Here is a 19,141-nt window from a genome sequence, read left to right on the forward strand (position 1 = left end):
CGTCTCAATTTTGTCCCGCCGTCAATTTTGTTAACGGATCCCTAACGGCAGGACAACATTGAGTCAATTTTGAAACGTTAGGAACTTAATAGGACGATTGAAACGTTAGGAACAACTTTAAATTTTATCCCAAACGTTAAAGACAAAAACGATACTTTACTCTTAAAAAATGCCCTTCACACTGATTTACACAGTTAGTCATTTAAGATTTTTTATTTTACGAATAAAATACTCAATCGGTGAAAAGACCTACTCTATAATGGCTTGATGCCAATATAATTGAAATGGCTGAAAATGCAGGAGAAGAACAATTGAATCATATTTTTTTAAATAAATAAATTTTAAAAATATTATCAAGTTTTAAATTTATAAGCAGCGAAATATATTATCAAGTTTTAAATTTATGAAATGTTAAATTTTAGCAAAATAATTTCTAAAAAAATTTTGAAGTTAGAAATAATTCAAGAAATTATTTTTTAAAATAAAATTTGCAATAAAATACAAGATAAAACTTAAAAATAAAATGAAAATAAGGTAGAACATGTATTTAAAATGGTTTTCTTTTCTTTTCTCATTCAATTATTCTCTAAGTACAAGTCATTTTTTCATACAAGTCATTTTATCCTAATTCACCTCAAGCGCCTCTTATTCTAACAAACTTTTCAATCAACGCGCGAATATATAACTGCATTTTTCAAAAGAATTTTGTTTCCGTTTTCGAATTTTCTCAACGTTTTTTATCTACGTTCTCTTTCATCTCTGCGTTTCTCTTCGTTTGTTCTCTACGTTTTTAAAATCAAGCTCTAAAATCAGTTTTGAACAGTTATCTCGTTGTTGAAGATAATGAATAATTCATGTTCAAATTGTCAATTGAACACGAACGAAGTTAGTTATTGTTTTAAATCCAATCAAGTGGCTGAGGTGTGGTTCGATTCTAGTTAATGTTTTTGTTAGTAGTTTATGATTTTGTAGGTGAATAATGTTTTTATTTGTGAAAATTGTTATTCATCGTTGATGGTTTGAATTAAATGTAATGTAAAAGTTCAGCATTAGAGAAAATATTTTTCTGTATTTGCAGCAAATTTGGGTGTAAAACCAAGATATTTGAGTGTAACACGAAGATATTTGAGTGTATTTTTCAAGAACTTTCGATGTATGTGTGCTGATAAGTTCTGCATAATTCAAAATTTTTCTTCTCCCTCCTCTTCATCTTCTGCTGCTGCTTCTCCTTTTTCTTCATCATCATCATCATCATTATCATCGTTTTTTTTCTTATTCATCTTTTTTTCTTGTTTTATCTTCTCAAGTTTCTTCTTGTTTTACTCTCTTAACAAGAATAAAAAAATCAAACAAAAAAGAAGAAGAAACACATAATGGTACAAAATTACTTGGAAGAGAATGGACTTACATTCATTCAACTAAAAGAATGAAAGAAATAAGAAAAAGAAGAAGAAGAAAAAAAATGCAGCATTAGAGGAAATATTTTTCTTTATTTGCAGTAAATTTGGGTGTAACACGAAGATATTTGAGTGTATTGTTTAAGAATTTTCGGTGTATGTGTGTTGATAAGTTCTGCATAATTCGAAACTCTTCCTCTTCCTCCTCCTCATCTTCTGTTGCTTCTTCTTCTTCATCTTCATATTTCATTTTCTCATAATTGTTTATGAATTCAGCTTCGCAACTTCCTTCACTTTTCGCGACGATTTTCAAAAATTTTTGAGAGATTTTGATCCTTGTTTAAATTTTGAGCGTTGCGATTTTGATTGAGGAAAAAGAACCGTTTACATTATTCAAGAGTTAGGAAAATACGCAACCTAAACTGAAAGTCATTTTTGTTGAATTTAGGCCAATTTATATGAACTTATATACCAAAAAGACTTGTATGCATAGCATATCTCATTCTCATTTTCAACCTAATTTCTTGGTTAAGTGTTATATTTCTAATGTAAGGAATCAAAGCTTTCTTGTTTATTTCCATAATATTCATGAAATTCACATCCCCCCGTTTAGTATAGTGATTACAAGATTTCTTCTAAAATTTCCAATTTTTCCATTGAAGATTTTATTTGTGATGTTATCACACTACAATTTTGTCATATATAGTAAATAGAGAGTAAAGAGTATAGCTAGTTTGCTATTTTTACTAGTTTGACATGAAGTTATTACAGTTAATTAATTAGTTTATTATTTATTTTAATTAATCTCAAATTAATATTATTTTTTTCAAATTCAACCCAAAAAAAAGGTTTTGACAGATCAGCCCACCAGTTAGAAAAAAATGGGGACGGACTTAAATTGTCAGACAGCCTTTTTGGTGCGCGGACCCTGAAAACCCCCTTACAAGTTACAACTGGAAATCTAAATCTCTTTCTTTTTTTTTTTTTAATTTTTTTTATGGTTTTTGAAAAGAAGTGGTCGCTCCCAGTGTAGAGTGTGGGAGCGCGCAAGAGCAGCAACAATGTCTGGATTCTCCTTCGGTTCTTCTTCTTCCTCTCAGTCTTCGTCTTCTTCTCCCTTCTCCTTGACAAATCCTCCATCCTCTTCCGCTTCCTCTTCCGCATTCTCCTTCGGCTCATCCACTCCCTCCACTGGTTTCTCATTCGGATCCTCCTCCCTCTTCTCTTCCACCACCGCCACCGCAAACCCTAGCTCCGCCGCTTCTTCCTCACCAAGTCCATTCTCTTTCTCATTCGCTTCTTCATCCTCCACCGCAGGAGGAAGCGGCGGTGCCACTACTACCGCACCCTCCTTCGGCTTTGGCTCCACACCTTCCTCCTCCGCAGCCTCTGCGCCGTCATTTTCCTTCGGTTTTGGGTCCGCGCCGACCGCATCTGGCTCGGCTCCTGCTCCAGCTCCGTCTCTGTTCGGCTCTGCTTCTTCGGCTTCCACTGCGGCAGCTTCGAGTTCCGGTTCTTCCATTTTCGGTGCCGCGAGTTCAGGCTCCTCCTTGTTCTCCACTCCGTCTTTTGGTGGAACTTCCTCTGCCACGACGCCGTTTGGGGCAAAACCCTCTGCTGCGACGACACCATTTGCCGGAGCATCTTCTGCTTCTTCGGCGTCACCGTTTGGCGGAGCATCTTCTGCTCCACCCTCGATATTTGGTGGAGCATCTTCTGCTTCAACCACACTCTTTGGGGGAACTTCATCTGCAACGACGTCATTTGGATCAACACCTTCTTCAACAACAGCGGCTGCGAGTAAGCCATTTGGAGGGTTTTCGCTCTCCCCGTCGGCGGCTTCCTCTTCTGCTGCAACTACAACTCCTTCATTCTCAAGCGTGTTCGCCACTGGTGCTTCTTCTTCCTCTTCGAGCTCATCTTCTCTGTTTACGGGGTTTGCAAAACCATCTGCACCAACACCAACAACAACTGCAGCCTCTACTGCCGCTGCGTCTGCACCGACGCCGACTAGCACTACTGGATTCTCCTTCGGAAATGCAACTTCGTCTGCTTCTCAACCATCTTTCGGGTTCCCCAATGCAGCTGTTTCATCACCAGCTTCATCCGCTTCTACAGCTTCCAGCACACCGGCTTCAAAACCTCCTGGTTCTTTCTCGTTCACCACAGCATCAGCGCCATTGTTTTCGACTGTAACTGCCACCACAGCTTCCACACCAGCCGCGGCTGCCAGCGGCAGTACCCCGTCGTCTTCTGTGCCTGCATTTGGTATCCCAGCTTCAACTGCTCCGGCAATTGCTGCATCTTCGTTATCGGGGACTCCAGCAGCTTCTGCTGGTGCTGCCTCCTCTACTAGCGGAGGATCATCTTTTGCTGGATTTGGTGTGGGGAGCTCTGCATCAACCGGTTCCTCCACTGCTTCTTTTGGGACTGGGTTTTCTTTTGCAACCAAGGCATCTGCAGCATCAACACCGGCTGTTTCAAGTTCTGCACTTGCATTTGGTGAGTCAGGCAATTTGAATGCTTTTGGAAATAGATGGATGTCAAAATGATGGATACTGCTGTTCTTTTATTTAATTTTTTGGATTTTGTCTATACCAATTTGCTTTGAGTCAATCTTTGCTACTTGGTTAAACTTACTGGAAAATGTTGGATATTTGTTGTGTTTTAACATGGCAGCATAAGTATGAGTATTTAACTTGCTTTGTCCATTTTGAATGGTGACCCTGATGTTCTAGTGGTGGTTTAAGATTTAGATAGGTGATAAAATGAAGAACTATAAATGTTAACGATGAGTAACTGAGTTGTGGTGGTGAAGGGGAGAGGGAAGTATTGATGTATTGCATAGTTAGTTGATAATTTTAACATCTTGTGTTATTTAGTTTTTGTGTATTCATATTGTCATGCACTCTGTTTGGAGGGTGAAAATATTTCCTGTGCATCTACTTATTGTTGTAACTTCATCGGATATTCCATTGTCATTCTGAGAGTGTAATTTAAATAGTTGATGGAATGGAGAGGAGGAGGAAAAAAAAAAAAGAAGACCGGGGGGGGGGGGGGGGGGGGATCCCAGTTCTACTATAGTTTAACCAAATATTGAGAGAGGAAAGAAGATTTACATATTGTGGATAGGACTATCTGTTGAGCTAGGATGAGAGATCTGACTAGATTGTTGTCCAGGTTCATTAGTATATCCTTCGGGTTTACTTGCTTCATTTAAGCTGTAAGCATATGAAAAACTACAGGTTCTCTGAAGTGAATACTGTGAAGCTGCATTGAAAGAGTGGATGTTTTGTCTTTGTCACATCACCCCGTATAAGGAATTTGAAACCTTATTGTGCTTGAAGTAGGGATATACAATGCATGCCCAAATCTGATTGCCCAATGACTCAGTTGTTTCTAAATGATGCTTATGCCATTGATTATTGATCATGCTCCAGTTTGTCCAACAGTTCATGGTCACCATGACTGAGAATCACCCCACCTTAAAGTTTAAGCTTATAAGTTGAAGCTGAATAAAGTTTTGTATTGTCAACGCATCAGTGATATGCACTTTTTTTCAGGCGTCAAAGTTGTTGAGAATTTCAAAGGGGAAGCAGTAATATTTACAATTTGCATATTATTCTGTTGTTTATCTTTGTAGACTTTTTAGGATTGGGGTTTGTCTAATCTTTTATCATTTTTTCTTTTTCAACCCCATTGTAAAGATGATAGAGCATAAATGAGATGATAGGTAGTTGATAGCTATAAATAAGGGGAGACCAACAAACATGATAGAAGAAATCATTTAAGAGTAACTTACAATTAATTACTGCTGTATAAGAATTGCTTACTATGAGATATAATGGCATTGTTTGATCTGTCAATGAGCTCATGTAGTAGGGAAAGGCTTTGTGCTGGTTGTTTTCATCTTCCCTATAGAGGATGATGCATATCTTGATGCGGTTATTTTTCTTGTTCAGGATTGTTTACAGTTATAACATTTCACGCAGAGATTTTCATTAGATGTTCATATTTTTTCTTGTTTCTTTTCATGTTATCTAATTCTTTCAATTCCTTTTAATTAAAAAAATGTACATAAACTTTCACATGCCTGATGTGTGATTGTTAACTGAAAACTGCTTCTGTAGGAGTTAGCAGTACCACAACAACTGCTCCGACAATTTCCAGCTCCAGTGCAAGTGCAACTCAGACATCATCTGCTCTTGTTGTGGCTTCCACTAGTGGGTATATATGTTTTATAATTTTTACCGTTCTAGTTATCTAGTTATTTCCTTTCCCCTCTTGACAAATGTTGTTATGTGATCTCTATTTGTGTTCATTTTTTCTCTCTCTATCTTGGTTAATTTCTTAACTTTATCCATCTTGCAATGTGATATGGTGGTAAAGGCTTGATATACATTTCATTCCAAATATACATGGATTATATTAAATTTCAAAATATACAAGAAAAAACTTATTTGCATTCCAAGTGTTTCTTTTTTATTTTTTAAGGCTTTAATTCATAACTTTTACTAATAGGAGTAACTCATGCATTATGTTGTGTACTTGATGATTTATCAAAAAGAATAAAAGGGAAGCTCGGTGCATAAGCATCCTGTGTTAATATAGGATCCGGAGAAGGGTCGCATCCAAAGGGTAGGTAGAACTTTTAACGTGGTGCTTCCAAGTTTCAACATGCACCTTATAAGTGATTGTTTGCTGCATTTACAGAGACATTTACTTCGCATTGCTTCTTGTTTCCAGATTCTTTTTTTGCTGAATGTATCAATTTCCTCACCTAATGATACAAGGCTTAGCTGTTGTATTGATTTTGTGGTGCTGATGTTAAAAAGCTTTAGTATATTATATATGCATAAGGAGTCACTAATTTTGATACAAAGTTGCATCTGATATCTTACGTTCTTCTTGTCACTTAGAACTACTTCAACTGTCAGCACTTCAGTTGCTGCTGCTGCGGCTCCCAAATTGCCATCTGAAATTACAGGGAAGACTGTGGAAGAGGTACCTGGTGCATTCTTATTCTTTTCCATGTTCCCTATTTTGTGTGCATTTGGCTTAGAAATTGAATTAATTGATAAGTTAAGAAATGAACTGCACTTATATTGAGTGGTGAACACGACTTACTGGAATATATTGAAAAGAATTGGAATATTGCATAAATGACATAAATTATATGTTCAAATTCATTGTGTAAAAAGCCCTTATTTAACAGATATCGTTTCCAGTGATGATAGAGGTCGGGTATTTCCAACAGAGTTGTTTATAGAATTTTGAACTAGATATTTCTTTCTTTTGCCCTGACCATTTTGGGATCCTGTAATCTTCTGTAGATTATCAAAGAGTGGAATACTGAGTTGCAAGAGCGTACTGGAAAATTTAGGAAACAGGCTAATGCTATAGCTGAATGGGATCGCAGAATTTTGCAGAATCGTGATGTTCTATTGAGGCTTGAGGTTTCTCTCTCTGCTGATAATTTTTTTCTTTTCCTACTTTTTTTTTTCTATAACACGCCACATGAAACAGTTTACATTTACCAATTATTTCTCTATAGCTTATATAAAATGTTTTTAATTTAGATCGAAGTAGCAAAAGTAGTTGAGACACAGTCAAACATGGAGCGGCAATTGGAGTTAATTGAGACTCATCAACAGGAGGTATTTTGAGAAGTTCTTTTCCCCATTTCTAAACAGTTTTTGGCGAGCTGCATTTAATGTGTGTTTGGCCTACTATTTATTTTAGTTGTTGTGATGTGCTGTTCTCATACAAGATTTTGCGTGTGATTTTTTCTAGTTCTTGTCTTTAGTAACTAGGATCTTTGTTTTCTTTTTTGGTAAATTTCTCCAACATTGGGGCTCGAAACTAGCTTCTCTTCAGTTTCAAGTTAATTTTACTTAAGCATCTTTGCATTTTTATCGTATGAAGGAATTAGTTGTTTGCTTGTCTCTTTGTCATCAAGCTCATGGAGGATGGATCAACACAATCTACAAAGCTGATACTAATTATATAAAAATATATTACTTCCTGTTTGTATATTCGCATATTGGGAATTAACATACTAGTAAGAAGCTATAAATTTCGTGGTTTTTACAAACTCAACAAGCAGGCAACATTTATTGATTTCAATCAAATCGTTGACATAAAGTGAATTAAACCTAGGTAGCTTGATTATGGAAGCAATTAGAATTTAGAAATTGAAAAGATTGAAATTGAGAGACTCAAAATCGGAACATTTAATTTTCATTATGCTAGAAAAGTTTAGTCACTTCATCTAAGTGTTTTTGGGTTATCAAAATTGTTTTCTCTACATCTGAGGAGTAAGTTACTATGCTTATATAAAAATATGTTATATTGATTTAATCATTTAACAGTTTCATCACCCAAAAAGATAAAAAAGGAATTGAAATGAGTTGTGTGTTCTGAATGAATTCTTTTGTTGTCATTCCTGTATTTAGGTTGACAAGGCTTTACAAAGCATGGAAGAAGAAGCTGAACGTATTTACAAGGATGAGCGTGGATTGCTTCTTGATGATGAAGCTGCTTCTACAAGAGATGCAATGTTAGTTAATCCTTGTTTGTTTGGTGATTAAGTAGTATCTGAGTCCAGTGAAGGCTATTAGTAATTTTTTTTGTAATATGAATTGTAATTTTGACACCAGTACCTCTCATTCTGTCATTTCTTTGATTTATTTTTCCAATACATTGATTTGCAGGTATGAGCAGTCTGAACTGATAGAAAGGGAACTAGAGCAGATGACAGAACAGATCAAATCCATCATCCAATCTCTCAACTCAAACCAGGTAAAGGTTGTCAGTTTCAGTTGATTTGTTATTATACTAAAAGAACTTAAAGCGATGCTTACATTATTGTGACATTCAGGGTGGAGAGCTTGATGCACTTGATGGAATGACTCCATTAGATGCAGTAGTTCGAATTCTAAACAATCAACTAACCTCTCTGATGTGGATAGATGAAAAGGTCAGTATTTTCCACCATGCCATTGTTTGGTGGAACTTTTTGTTGTTTCTACTTGTTAGGTATGCTTAGTATTATTACTGGGTGTGTTCGTTTGGGAGTGAAGTTAAGCTACACCCTTCATAATAGGTTGGATACTATACGCACCTGAACTTAGTTAAAAGCTTAGGTTCTAGTTAAGATCATTCATGCTCTTTAATCTGACAGGATTGAAGTTCGATGTGCATATAAGGATTGTCTTCCCAGTATTTGAAATTCATAATAAATTTTCTCCAAAAAATAAAACAAACAAAGATCTCTTAGCATGATTCCTCGACTCAAATATTCTCTATAATTGTGGCCATGGTGTGTTCTTTTTTGTTTTTTTTTTGGGGTGGGTGGGCAGTTATTCCCTGAAAACCTAATTTGCGCCTGTTTCTTCTGTCCTGTGTTTTTGCCTTATCACTGAATACAAGCGCTACGATTTTGATCAATCCTTGTCAGGCTGAAGAATTTTCATCCCGCATTCAGAAGCTTGCTAACCAAGGTTCTGCTTCGGATCGTGAACTGATGGGTCCAAGAATGTGGATGTCCTGATATGTCGATCTTGTAAGGACCTGTTCAAAATTTAGATGAAATGCCAGCAGATAAACACAGGGATTTGTGAGAAGAGGTTATTGTGCCTTTTGTGTGAGATTTGAGATGAATTGTTTGAGTGATTGTTACTATTAAATTTTCTGTTAGCCTAAATGTTATTTTTTACATATACTGTTTTTAAAAGAATAGAAAAAAATATAAATACATTTAATATCTAAATAGGTAATGAACAAAATAATTAAAAGAATGAGAGACAAGCTTTTTCTTTTGAAAAGCTTATGTTCTTTCCTCAACATTTGTTATCATAGTATTCTTGACTATACATGAGGAAAACTAAAAAAAAAATCATACATGAGCTGGTCAAAAGAGATTTATATATAAGCAATTTAATTTGATCCATGTAACTAACTCTACCTAATGAGATAAAGTTGTTTTGTTGTGAACTTGTGATATTGCATTCGGCCATCCAAATAAAGGCTTTTAGTTCATTCAAATAAACTAATATCATTTAAACTTAGAATCAGTAGTGGTTTAATCTCCAGTTTATTTTAAAGCTTTTAATTCAAGAAGTATCTACACTGAATATATTTTTGTTAGTTGTTTCAATTATCCTTCAAAATCTAGCGATATGCAAATACGAGTCTGTATCTTGCAGAATGCATTTTCAGGTTAATTGACACAGCAACTTACTAAATATTTGTATTATAAAATTGAATACAATGCGAAAGCTAATACATACACACTCAAATGTCTCAGTGCGACAGACTAGTGTCTTATGTACAAGAAAAAGGTGTGACACGAATGAGGCAAAAGATTGTACGAGATGTCGAGATTGTCCAAACAAATCGAAATCAACAGCCACGAATGAAACTACTCTTGCATATTCACACACCAATCAGAAGGTGTGTGTAGTTCATGAAATGTTTTACTCTATGTTTGGCTTAGAAATAAGGTTCCCCGGCGACAATATTCCCAAGAATGTGAGACATCTGATGAACCACATTCCCTAAGATCTTTCCAATCGAGCCATGATCACGATCAAGAGGATTACAATGCAGAGAAGCAGAGATGACCTGAGTTTCTCGTGCAGCACTGCCGGATCTACGTGTTGCATCTTCGGAGAATGAAAGAAATCATTTACCAGTGACTGGAAGTTTTCTATCAGTTCCCAGACCTTTCCTTTTATGAGTTGTAGTATCCAGCTTAACAGATACATGGCAAGCTCATTTTCTTCAGAATTCTGAGGCGTCTTGTTCTCATCTAGATGAAAGAATACAACGTGGAATGAGTCAGTTAGTTAGAGGTTGAAGCAATCTAGGATTTCAATATTTCATGAAACAGACATTGGCATTTGGCAATATTGGTGTCGTTCGTTCAACATAGCTTTTGTGACAGTTTTCACTTAGCCACCACTAGTAATTATTATTGTTATTATTATTCAAAATACTCAAATGCCATGCCAATGACTCACTAGTCAAGTGGCAAAGTCAACTAGAAAAGAAGGTGTTTATGGACTAAACATCCAGGGGGAAAACAAACTGTTTTGATGCGTGGCTCCCTAAGTTATGCCTAAACACTCTTTCTAGGTTATATCAAGAGGCTAGAAGGATTGGTTTCCGCTATGTTGGTAAACCCACCAAAGGTAGTATAAAGAACAAGGTCAAAAGTAAAAAAGAAATACTCAACTGCACTTGCTAGCCGCTGCATCTTAGTGATTTGATTTTGTTTAGCTGCTTCATTTTATAAAAGGTTAAATATATTTTTTGTCCTTTTAAATTTGACAAAAGTTTTAAATATATCCATAAGTTTTATTTTGTTTCAATTTTGTTCCAGAAATTTTCGATTTGCATCAAAATATAACTCTGGTGGCTAATTTTTCAAAAAAATTAGAATCAATTCAACAATAATTACATAATAACATTCAACACAAGCAAATCAAACATAATTGTCAGGCATTATTATTGGATTGGTCTTAAATTTTTTTTTTTAATTTAATTGTCAGGGGTATATTTGATGCAAATCGAAAACATTTGAGACAATAAAATTTAGGAAAATATTTTAAAACTTTTGCCAAACTTTAGGAACAAAAAATATATTTTACTGTTTTATAAAATAAGAGGGGGTCTTGGAGCACCGATGAGTTCTCTCCGTGTGATTTTGAGGTCAAATCAAACTGTGAAATGAGTCCCTAATCCGTTTATCAGTTAAAATACATTATACGCTTTCCTGGAATTTGCATAAAGCGGAATATTTGTGCACAGGGTTGAGCTTCATTTTATAAAATAAATATGCATATAACTAGAAATAAAGACCTGAATCAGGCATCTCTAGGAGCTTTTGATGCCGCACATGGCTCATGACAGCATCCCAAATAGCTTTATCAGATGACAGCGACACCACTAATCTCTACAAGGAAATTGTAATTCAATACAAAGTTAACGAACAAATCTAACAGAGGTCATAAAAATTTCAATAATAAATGCAAAAATAATAACAAATTTTGAAGAGAATAGTCGCCAAATAGCGTTAATTATAATGAGATGATCTGTATATAAATGAAAAAAAATTCCAAGATGTTGGGAGAGCAAAATAATATAGTGGAAAAGTAAGAACCCATAAAAGTATGTCTTTAAAATAACATTTATCATCCATAAAACAAGATAATTATCACAGAAACTAATTTCATAAATTGACAATTTAAAATAATCATTTTACAGAACGCAAAGGAATCAAGCCATGTTCATTTTATTTATTTATTTTCAATATTTATTACTTATTGAAGTATATTGATCATTCTGTTTTTTTTTTTTTTTTTTTTTTTTTTGTGTCGTACATGATGATTGAGTAAAACTGAATTATACCGGGTAGAAAATTACCCAATTGCCTAAAATTAATCTCATTTTCATAATCATATCCATGTTGGATTATGGTTATATACGTAGTTACCACTATGTAAATTTGTACTGTTTCACTTTGAGAAGCATAAAAAAACTTCCAAATGTTGTAAAACTTCAAAATGGAACCTTAATTGCTGGATCAGTTTGCAGCAACTGGATTGTATCATATAATCGTTTATATCCCTCAGACAGAAATATGCTCGAATCAGAAGAGCTTGTGATTTGTCGATTTGAGCTCGAGGATGATACCGCTTCTATAAAACTGGCAAATCAATTTGAAAAGGAATACTTGAGTTTTTAATTGTTATGGTAGTTTGCGCAAGTCATTAATACACTAATTCTAGAAAAATTGAAACCACATGAAGAAGTGCAGTCCAATTCTTTTGACCGGGAAATACACAAAATAGTCCAGGTAGGAAATAGACTAAATAAATTGGAATTTTTGTTTATTTCCAAACAAATTCATCCCTCCTTAGCTAGATCTTATCATAAGACATACTAGTTACTCCTTCAAGACTACAAAAGAACACGGAATTAATTTTCAAGAATTTTTAAAGAATAAAAATTTGTTATGTACCAAAGTGTACCATATGATATTCTGACCGATTTGGTATTTTATTTGTTGTTTAAGATTAAAACGGGAATCAATTTAATGACTAAAATCTTTAAATTACCCATCAACATGTCCGAAGAAACTCGAAACCTAAGTCATGGTAATTTCCCCACAAATATTTCCAAAAATAAGCAAAATCCAGAACTAACAAGTTCAAATTATGTAAAAGCAGCTCAAGTAACAAAAGAAACTCCCAGAATGCTAACATTAGGTAAGAATAAGAAATTGAGAACTATATAGAACTCACTTTAGAAGAGCTGATATGGCATCCTCAACTTCCCGTTGAGATGGAACCGTTTCAAAGACGTGGTCGTAGAGACTACTGTTGGCTTTTTTGGCTACTTCTTTCGGATCCACCGGCATAAGCTCTCTACTAGGTTTATTGCTGTGAGAGATAGAAGTAGATAAGGTAGTGTTTGCGTTCGGAGGCTTGAGATTATTAGAAGAAGAAAATGAAGATGAAGATGGCGGCGGAGGAGAAAGCTTTTCCAGATTTGAGCTTAACTGAGGCACAGAAGGACGCTGAGGCATGGTTCCACCACCCATGACCGACTGAATTTCCAGATTCAAGGTTGTTGAGGTGAGCAATGATTGTCGCTGCTTACTCTCTTTTCTTATCTATGGATGCTACGTTGTGATCGGGTTGGTGTCATTTGACAGGCTTTTGGTACACTGGTTAATTATGGTGCACTATATTAATTCAGTCACTTTTTAATTTGAATATGGAAGAAAAGGTGGTGTTGGACTCAGATATGGAGAATATAGGTGCTTTACAGTCATGTGGTATCAGTGAATAGAATTCGGACCATGCGAGTTCTTCCTTTCATAAAAAAATTCATAACAACAAACAACTCGTAGGGTCCGTTTTCTAGCTTCCGAAATTCATGTTTGCCTAACAACAAGTCGGACCATGCGATTTATTAAGTAAAATTTTAAAATCAAACAACTCGCATGGTCCGATTTGTGTACTTTGAATTTTTTTAATTTTTTTTAACACAAATCGGACCTTCCGATTTGTGTACTCTGAATTTTTTTTACTTTTAAACATAAATCGGAGGGTTCGATTTGTGTACTCCCATAATTTTAAAAAACACTAAAAATTACCATGTTAAAATATATCATTCATTTTATTTTCATATCAAAATTTTTTAACCTAATTCAGTTTTAGTAAGACTGAATAAGAAAAATAATAAAAACATAAAAATTTATTATTCTCTTCGTACAAATTCTCTGTCATAGAATTATCCTTTCAGTAAACCAATCCATTTTCTACTACAGCAGAAGTTGTTTATCAATTCGATTAAAGTATTGGATCACTATGATTCAAGGTAATTTCAATTAAATATATGTTAAGATTATCATTAATAAAAAAATTTAATTTTTTTATTTTAAAAAATAAATTATAAATATATTAAAAGTTTAAGTTTTATATTATTTTTCATACAAACTTTTTAATTAATCATATTAAAATTTGTTCTTAGCACATATATTAACTAAACTTTAAATTTTTTTTATTATTTTAGAATAAAGTGGCAAATAAATTTTGAATATTTATATTTTAGACAGATTAATTTAAAAAAAAATATTAATAAAGTTCTTTAAAATAACAAACGTGAATAAATTAGTTGAAATTAAGATTTTTATCTTAATTATAAAGACTAATTTAAAGATAATGTATTCTATTATTCTAAAAATTTTTATTGATATTTTTTTTAGAAATTAATTTATTCAAAGTGTAAATTTTTAAATTTATTTATCATTTTACTCTATTATTTATTTCATATAATTCTATAAATTCTAATATAATATTTTATAGTACTCAAAATAAATTAAACTAAAATCACGTATTAAAAATACTCTTTTAATAATCATCAAAAGATGCTTTTTATAGAGTAAATACCCATAGTCGTCCCTATTGTAGTCCTCCAGATAGAGCTTCAAGTACTCAAAGTGGTCCCTACGTATATTTCTAGTGATGAGTCATCACTGGAGTGCTGACGTGGACTCGGTTTGCCACGCTGGAGGGCTCCCAACGGTTGAGTTGGCGAGTTTCCAATTTTTACCTAGATTAGTCCCTCCTATTATATTTAACCCTAAATTCCCAAATTCTCATACACTTCATCTCTTATTCTTGTTCATCTCTTCTTCTTCTTTTTTCAAGCATGTCACGTGAAATATAAATTGTCTGGCTTGTATATACCATCAAGCATCAGGTGTTGTCTTTCTATAATAATCATGAAACATATTAGAAGTCTCGGAGGTCAGCAAGTATTTTTTTGATAATAACATTAAACATGTATGCTGAATGAATCTAATTTGCAAGGCTCTTCAGAGAGCATATTACATATGATAACTCCCTACAAAGCTTGTTATGTGCCAAGTTAAGGACTTGAATGTCTTGTAGACAAGACAATGTGTCTGGCACATGACCCATGAGAGTATTGTAGCTAATATCTAGAACTTGAATCTCAGTGAATATCCCCACTCCTTCAGGGATGCAACCAGTTAACTGGTTATTTAGGAATAGAATCTCCTTCAATTTAGAACCCATGAATCCAAAACTTGCTGGGATGTTCCCACTCAACTTCTTGTTGGCTAAATTTATCACTGATGGAGGGGAATTTCCAAGATTCCGAAAAATTTCACCTTCAAATTAATTGTTGTTGAGAAACAGTGCATCAAGATTCTTGTAGAAGAGTTCTTGAGGGATTGTCCTGGAGAAGTAACTGTTACTGTTAAGGTGGAAAAGGGACATGTCAGTGAGTAAAGATAGCTCTTTGACAAGGGTTCATTGAAAATTTGCATGGTTAAAATCTATGCTTGCAACTACAGGGAATGCTGATGCAGATGCACCTATTTCATCTTCAGTAAAATCACAAAAAACCCCTTTATAAGAACACACATTTGGACCAACCCATGTTCCTAGAATTTTCTTTGGGTCATTAGTGATTGCAGATTTCCATGCCTGTAGCGCTGTCTAAGCTCTATCCAGATTTGATTCTGAAGAAGATCCAGAGGGTTGTGAGTTGTTAACCCCTCCCCCAACCCAAACCACTCCTCCTCCACCACCATTGCTAACACCAACACCAACACCAACACCAACACCAACACCTATAGTATCTGATATATGCTTGAAAGAAGAAGAAGAAGAGATGAACAAGAGGAAGAGATGAAGTGTATGAGAATTTGGGAATTTAAGGTTAAATATAATAGGAGGGACTAATCTGGGTACAAATTGGAAACTCGCCAGCTCAGCTAGCCGTTGGGAGCCCTCCAGCGTGGCAAACCGAGTCCACGTCAGCACTCCAGTGATGACTCATTACCAAAAATATACTCAGGGACCACTTTGAGTACTCGAAGCTCTATCTGAAGGACTACAATGGAAAAATCGGGATCTTAGGGATTACTATGAGTATTTGCGTGAATCTCAGGGACGATTATGGGTATTTACTCGCTTTTTATATGATAAAATACTCTAAATATCATAATCAAACATTTTTTTGCACTAATTATCCTTTTTAGACAAACTATTTGTATATTTTTAACACATCAATTTATACATTAATCAATCAACATATAATTAAAGTTTGAATAAAAATAAGTACACAGATATTTTTTAATTTTATCTCACAAATGGATATAAATGATGCCATAAATTAATTATCACAGATAATACTGCATATTCATATAAAAAATAAAAATTGTAAATAACATGAATAATAGACTACATCCCAAGTCCACTAAACATTGAAAATAATATCTAATTTTTAATTTTACTTTCTTATTTACCTTCTTTCCTAACCTAAACCTTATTTTCACCTACCCCTAAAGTCAACCCTATCTTTTCACCGCCATCTTTCCTATCGCCAGAAACAAAACTTTCCAGCACCGCCCTCACCTGTCGTCGCTAATCTGCCCAGGAGAATCGCAGTTCTCCCGTTGCTCGAACGCTGCACTACTGCCGCTGTGTCATTGCGGCGCAATCGCGTTTTCTCCCCATCCTTCGCACACTGCTATTCTGCCCATTTCGAAGCCCACGAAGTGACGTCTCACCGTGGCCGAGCCAGAGGCATATTCCGCCGTTGCTCCAACGCTGTATTTTTTTCCTTACTTTCACGCTATTGCGTCGTGTTTTCGCCACTTCCATCACGTGCTGTTTTGTTTCGTTTAGCCGAATAGTATGACCCAAATAAACATCTACATATTAATGAAAAGAACTATCCAGCATCAGCGATAGTGTCACAAGATTGCCAGAGAGCGGTTGTGACAATAGCCTAGGATTGTAAGAGAGGCACCTCGCGACGGCTCTCCTTCCGGAGACGACGAAGATCTATGTAGGCGGATGACGACGCACTGTAGATGCCTAATGACAAAATCTGAACGGCAGTCGGTTGAAAAAAAAACGAAAAAAGATGTAAAGAGACGAAAGGTGACGTTTGAAAAAAAATAATTCAAAAATTAAAAAATTTAAAATTATGATTAAACGTAATTAATTTAAAATTTAAATTTTAAAATTAAAATTAACTTTTTTTTAAACTATTATTTAGATCGTTCAAACAGAAAACCGTTATTCCCCCTAATTTCTCATTCACATGTTACTATGAGATAAGAAATGAGAAATGCAATTACCCTTTAATTTTGGTTTGGAAGGTACACAAGTAATTGTAAAATAAATAAATAAAATAAATAAATCGTGAAAAGTCAAAAAAAGAAAAAACGGAAGGGACAGAGAGTCGGAAAGGATCCATTGTGGCAGGTGAGGCTTGGCAGTTGGCATTCATTCCACCGTGTTGCAGGAAGCTTCCACCGAAACGAGCAAACAAGCATACATTTTGCTTTTGACTTTGACCCAAATCTGAAAACAAAAACCCCCTTCAGTGGATCGTGGAGATCCCCACTTTGTTCTTCATTCTTCTCAATGGGACTCCTTCCCTTTGCCTTCGCCGGCACGGCTTTCATCCTAATCGGTGCCCACGAAGCCCTCCAAGCCACCTTCTCCAACCGCAAACAAGATTCCCAATCTCGATCTCAATCCTCTCTCTTCTCCATCTCCGTCTCCATCTTCTCTGCCTTCTTCATCATCAACTCCCTCGTCTCCCTCTTCGACGCACACAACTCAAACGACGCCGTTGGCTCCGTCCTCCAACTCCAGCTCATACCAATCGCCCTCCTCTTCCTCTCTTACTCCCTCCTCTCTCTCTTCACCTTCCCCCTCCCTCTCCCCTCATCATTATTAGAACTCCTTGCCGCCTTCGCCTTCGTCGAAGAGTTCCTCTTGTTCTACCTTCAGAGGAAGGATCCAACCGGGGTCGAAAACCGTTACTACAGTCTCTTACTGGTTCCCATCGCTGTATGTGTTTTCTCCACTTTTCTTGAATTGAAGTCTCCGGGCTCCGCTTTCCCCAAATTGGGACGTGGAATGGGCCTCATCCTTCAGGGCACGTGGATCATTCAGATTGGCCTGGCTTTGTTCTCCGGCTGGGTGGCGCAGGGGTGCTCCCTGCACCAGCTGAGCAGGGGAAACTATACTCTGAGGTGCAAGGGCCACATGGACTACCACAGAGCCAGCGCCCTTGCCACGCTTCAGTTCAACTGCCAACTTGCTCTCATGGTTGTTCTTTCTGTTGGTGCTTATTCGGTAATCTCTGCGAGGAATGGAGGATCTCTAGAATCTTCTTCTGCTGCTGCCAGTTACAGGCCGATTGGTTTTGCTGAGATGCAGCAGTTGGAGAATTCCACGAATTTCTCTTTGGATTCTGATGATGATGATGGTGATGGTAATGGTGACGTTGAAGAGAGGCAGAAGGAGACTGTTGTTGAACATGGTAATATGAATGGTCATGGTAGAAGTCATTAACATGGTGGTGATAATCATGGTTTTGTATAGGATCATTATCTTGTTTCATATTGTTAGGAAACAGAGTAAATCAGGGTTCAATAGTTGGTTCTTGTTGATTTCTTGCTATTCTGTATTTTTCTAGTCTTGGCTTGGGGTCCATTTGATTTCTTTTATTGGAATGTGAATTTTTTTTTCTCTTGTAGTATATGTGACTCCCCATACTTTTAAGTGGTAATGTTTGTAGTTCTTGTGCTTCATTGGTTCGTTAAATGAGTGCTGATGAATGCGACAGCATGGGGACTTGCCTAAAGTATTACTTTGTAGCTGTAAAACTCAATCATGGGAATACAGACAATTAGAATTAGAAGCATTTTGAACATTATGAACAATTGGAAGCATTTTGCTTTGCTATTCATATCAGTTAATTTGGATGCTACAAGGGAAATTTTGTGGGGGCTAAAATCCTTTGTCTTGATAGTGGTTCCTTTTATTATCGCAAGAAAGCTTGAGATGTCATGGGATGGAAATAGTCTTGTTATCGCAATGGAAATGGTCTCGTTATATAGCAATATTTCTATATTTTTACACGTGCTTAACATATTTTTTTTTAAATCGAAGATAGGGAGGCTTGAATTCGCAATTTCTTAAATAAGTACGGAGAGAATTGATTAGCATATTTTTGACGTGCTTAACATAATTTTTAATAAAGTAAAGTATCGTTTTTGTTCCCAACGTTTGAGATAAATCCTATTTGTGTCCGTAACGTTTAAATCGTCCTATTTGTATCCCTAACGTTTGTAAAAATGATTCACTGTTATCCTGCCGTCAATTACACATCATGAG

The 19,141-nt window shown here is 35.5% G+C and overlaps 3 protein-coding genes and 1 pseudogene across 5 annotated transcripts; 2 read left to right on the forward strand and 2 right to left on the reverse strand.

Annotated features, from left to right (window-relative positions):
• The first annotated feature begins 2,346 nt into the window (after positions 1–2,346).
• LOC112755302 (uncharacterized) lies at positions 2,347–9,242 on the forward strand. The gene is made up of 9 exons (XM_025803292.3): positions 2,347–3,899; positions 5,528–5,624; positions 6,317–6,401; positions 6,731–6,853; positions 6,977–7,054; positions 7,853–7,956; positions 8,111–8,198; positions 8,278–8,376; positions 8,857–9,242. The coding sequence occupies exons 1-9, from the start codon at positions 2,459–2,461 to the stop codon at positions 8,947–8,949; spliced, it is 2,208 nt and encodes a 735-aa protein (XP_025659077.1). The 5' UTR covers positions 2,347–2,458; the 3' UTR covers positions 8,950–9,242.
• Positions 9,243–9,635: 393 nt separating this feature from the next.
• Positions 9,636–13,183, reverse strand: LOC112755303 (uncharacterized). 3 transcript variants are annotated; one of them, XR_011874597.1, is made up of 5 exons: positions 12,707–13,183; positions 11,973–12,108; positions 11,262–11,355; positions 10,636–11,137; positions 9,636–10,209 (listed from the first exon to the last, which is right to left on the reverse strand). XR_011874597.1 is itself a non-coding variant. In XM_025803293.3 (4 exons), the coding sequence occupies exons 1-4, from the start codon at positions 13,003–13,005 to the stop codon at positions 9,956–9,958; spliced, it is 783 nt and encodes a 260-aa protein (XP_025659078.1). In that variant the 5' UTR covers positions 13,006–13,153; the 3' UTR covers positions 9,636–9,955. The 3 variants fall into 3 exon arrangements, 1 of the variants encoding a protein (XP_025659078.1); XR_011874598.1 differs by having other exon boundaries at positions 10,636–11,122; positions 12,707–13,153; XM_025803293.3 differs by lacking the exon at positions 10,636–11,137 and having other exon boundaries at positions 12,707–13,153.
• A 1,587-nt stretch (positions 13,184–14,770) lies between these two features.
• On the reverse strand, positions 14,771–15,779 carry LOC112757693 (leucine-rich repeat extensin-like protein 7; annotated as a pseudogene).
• A 1,174-nt stretch (positions 15,780–16,953) lies between these two features.
• LOC112755305 (uncharacterized) lies at positions 16,954–18,687 on the forward strand. Its single transcript, XM_025803296.3, has one exon. It carries the CDS (start codon positions 17,378–17,380, stop codon positions 18,314–18,316), a length of 939 nt encoding a protein of 312 aa, XP_025659081.1. The 5' UTR covers positions 16,954–17,377; the 3' UTR covers positions 18,317–18,687.
• Positions 18,688–19,141: the final 454 nt, after the last annotated feature.

The sequence above is a fragment of the Arachis hypogaea genome, chromosome 16, assembly GCF_003086295.3.
Source record: "Arachis hypogaea cultivar Tifrunner chromosome 16, arahy.Tifrunner.gnm2.J5K5, whole genome shotgun sequence".
Classification (NCBI taxonomy): domain Eukaryota; kingdom Viridiplantae; phylum Streptophyta; class Magnoliopsida; order Fabales; family Fabaceae; genus Arachis; species Arachis hypogaea.

Excerpts from the sequence above, each read along its gene's own strand:
- LOC112755302 (XM_025803292.3), top strand. The coding sequence starts at position 2,459 with ATGTCTGGATTCTCCTTCGGTTCTTCTTCTTCCTCTCAGTCTTCGTCT. Across the intron at positions 3,900-5,527 it reads AAGTTCTGCACTTGCATTTG|GAGTTAGCAGTACCACAACA; the intron begins GTGAGTCAGGCA and ends CTGCTTCTGTAG. Across the intron at positions 7,957-8,110 it reads GCTTCTACAAGAGATGCAAT|GTATGAGCAGTCTGAACTGA; the intron begins GTTAGTTAATCC and ends ATTGATTTGCAG.
- LOC112755305 (XM_025803296.3), top strand. The coding sequence starts at position 17,378 with ATGGGACTCCTTCCCTTTGCCTTCGCCGGCACGGCTTTCATCCTAATC.
- LOC112755303 (XM_025803293.3), bottom strand. The coding sequence starts at position 13,005 with ATGGGTGGTGGAACCATGCCTCAGCGTCCTTCTGTGCCTCAGTTAAGC. Across the intron at positions 12,109-12,706 it reads GCCATATCAGCTCTTCTAAA|TTTTATAGAAGCGGTATCAT; the intron begins GTGAGTTCTATA and ends TTGATTTGCCAG. Across the intron at positions 10,210-11,261 it reads CCTAGAGATGCCTGATTCAG|ATGAGAACAAGACGCCTCAG; the intron begins GTCTTTATTTCT and ends TCTTTCATCTAG.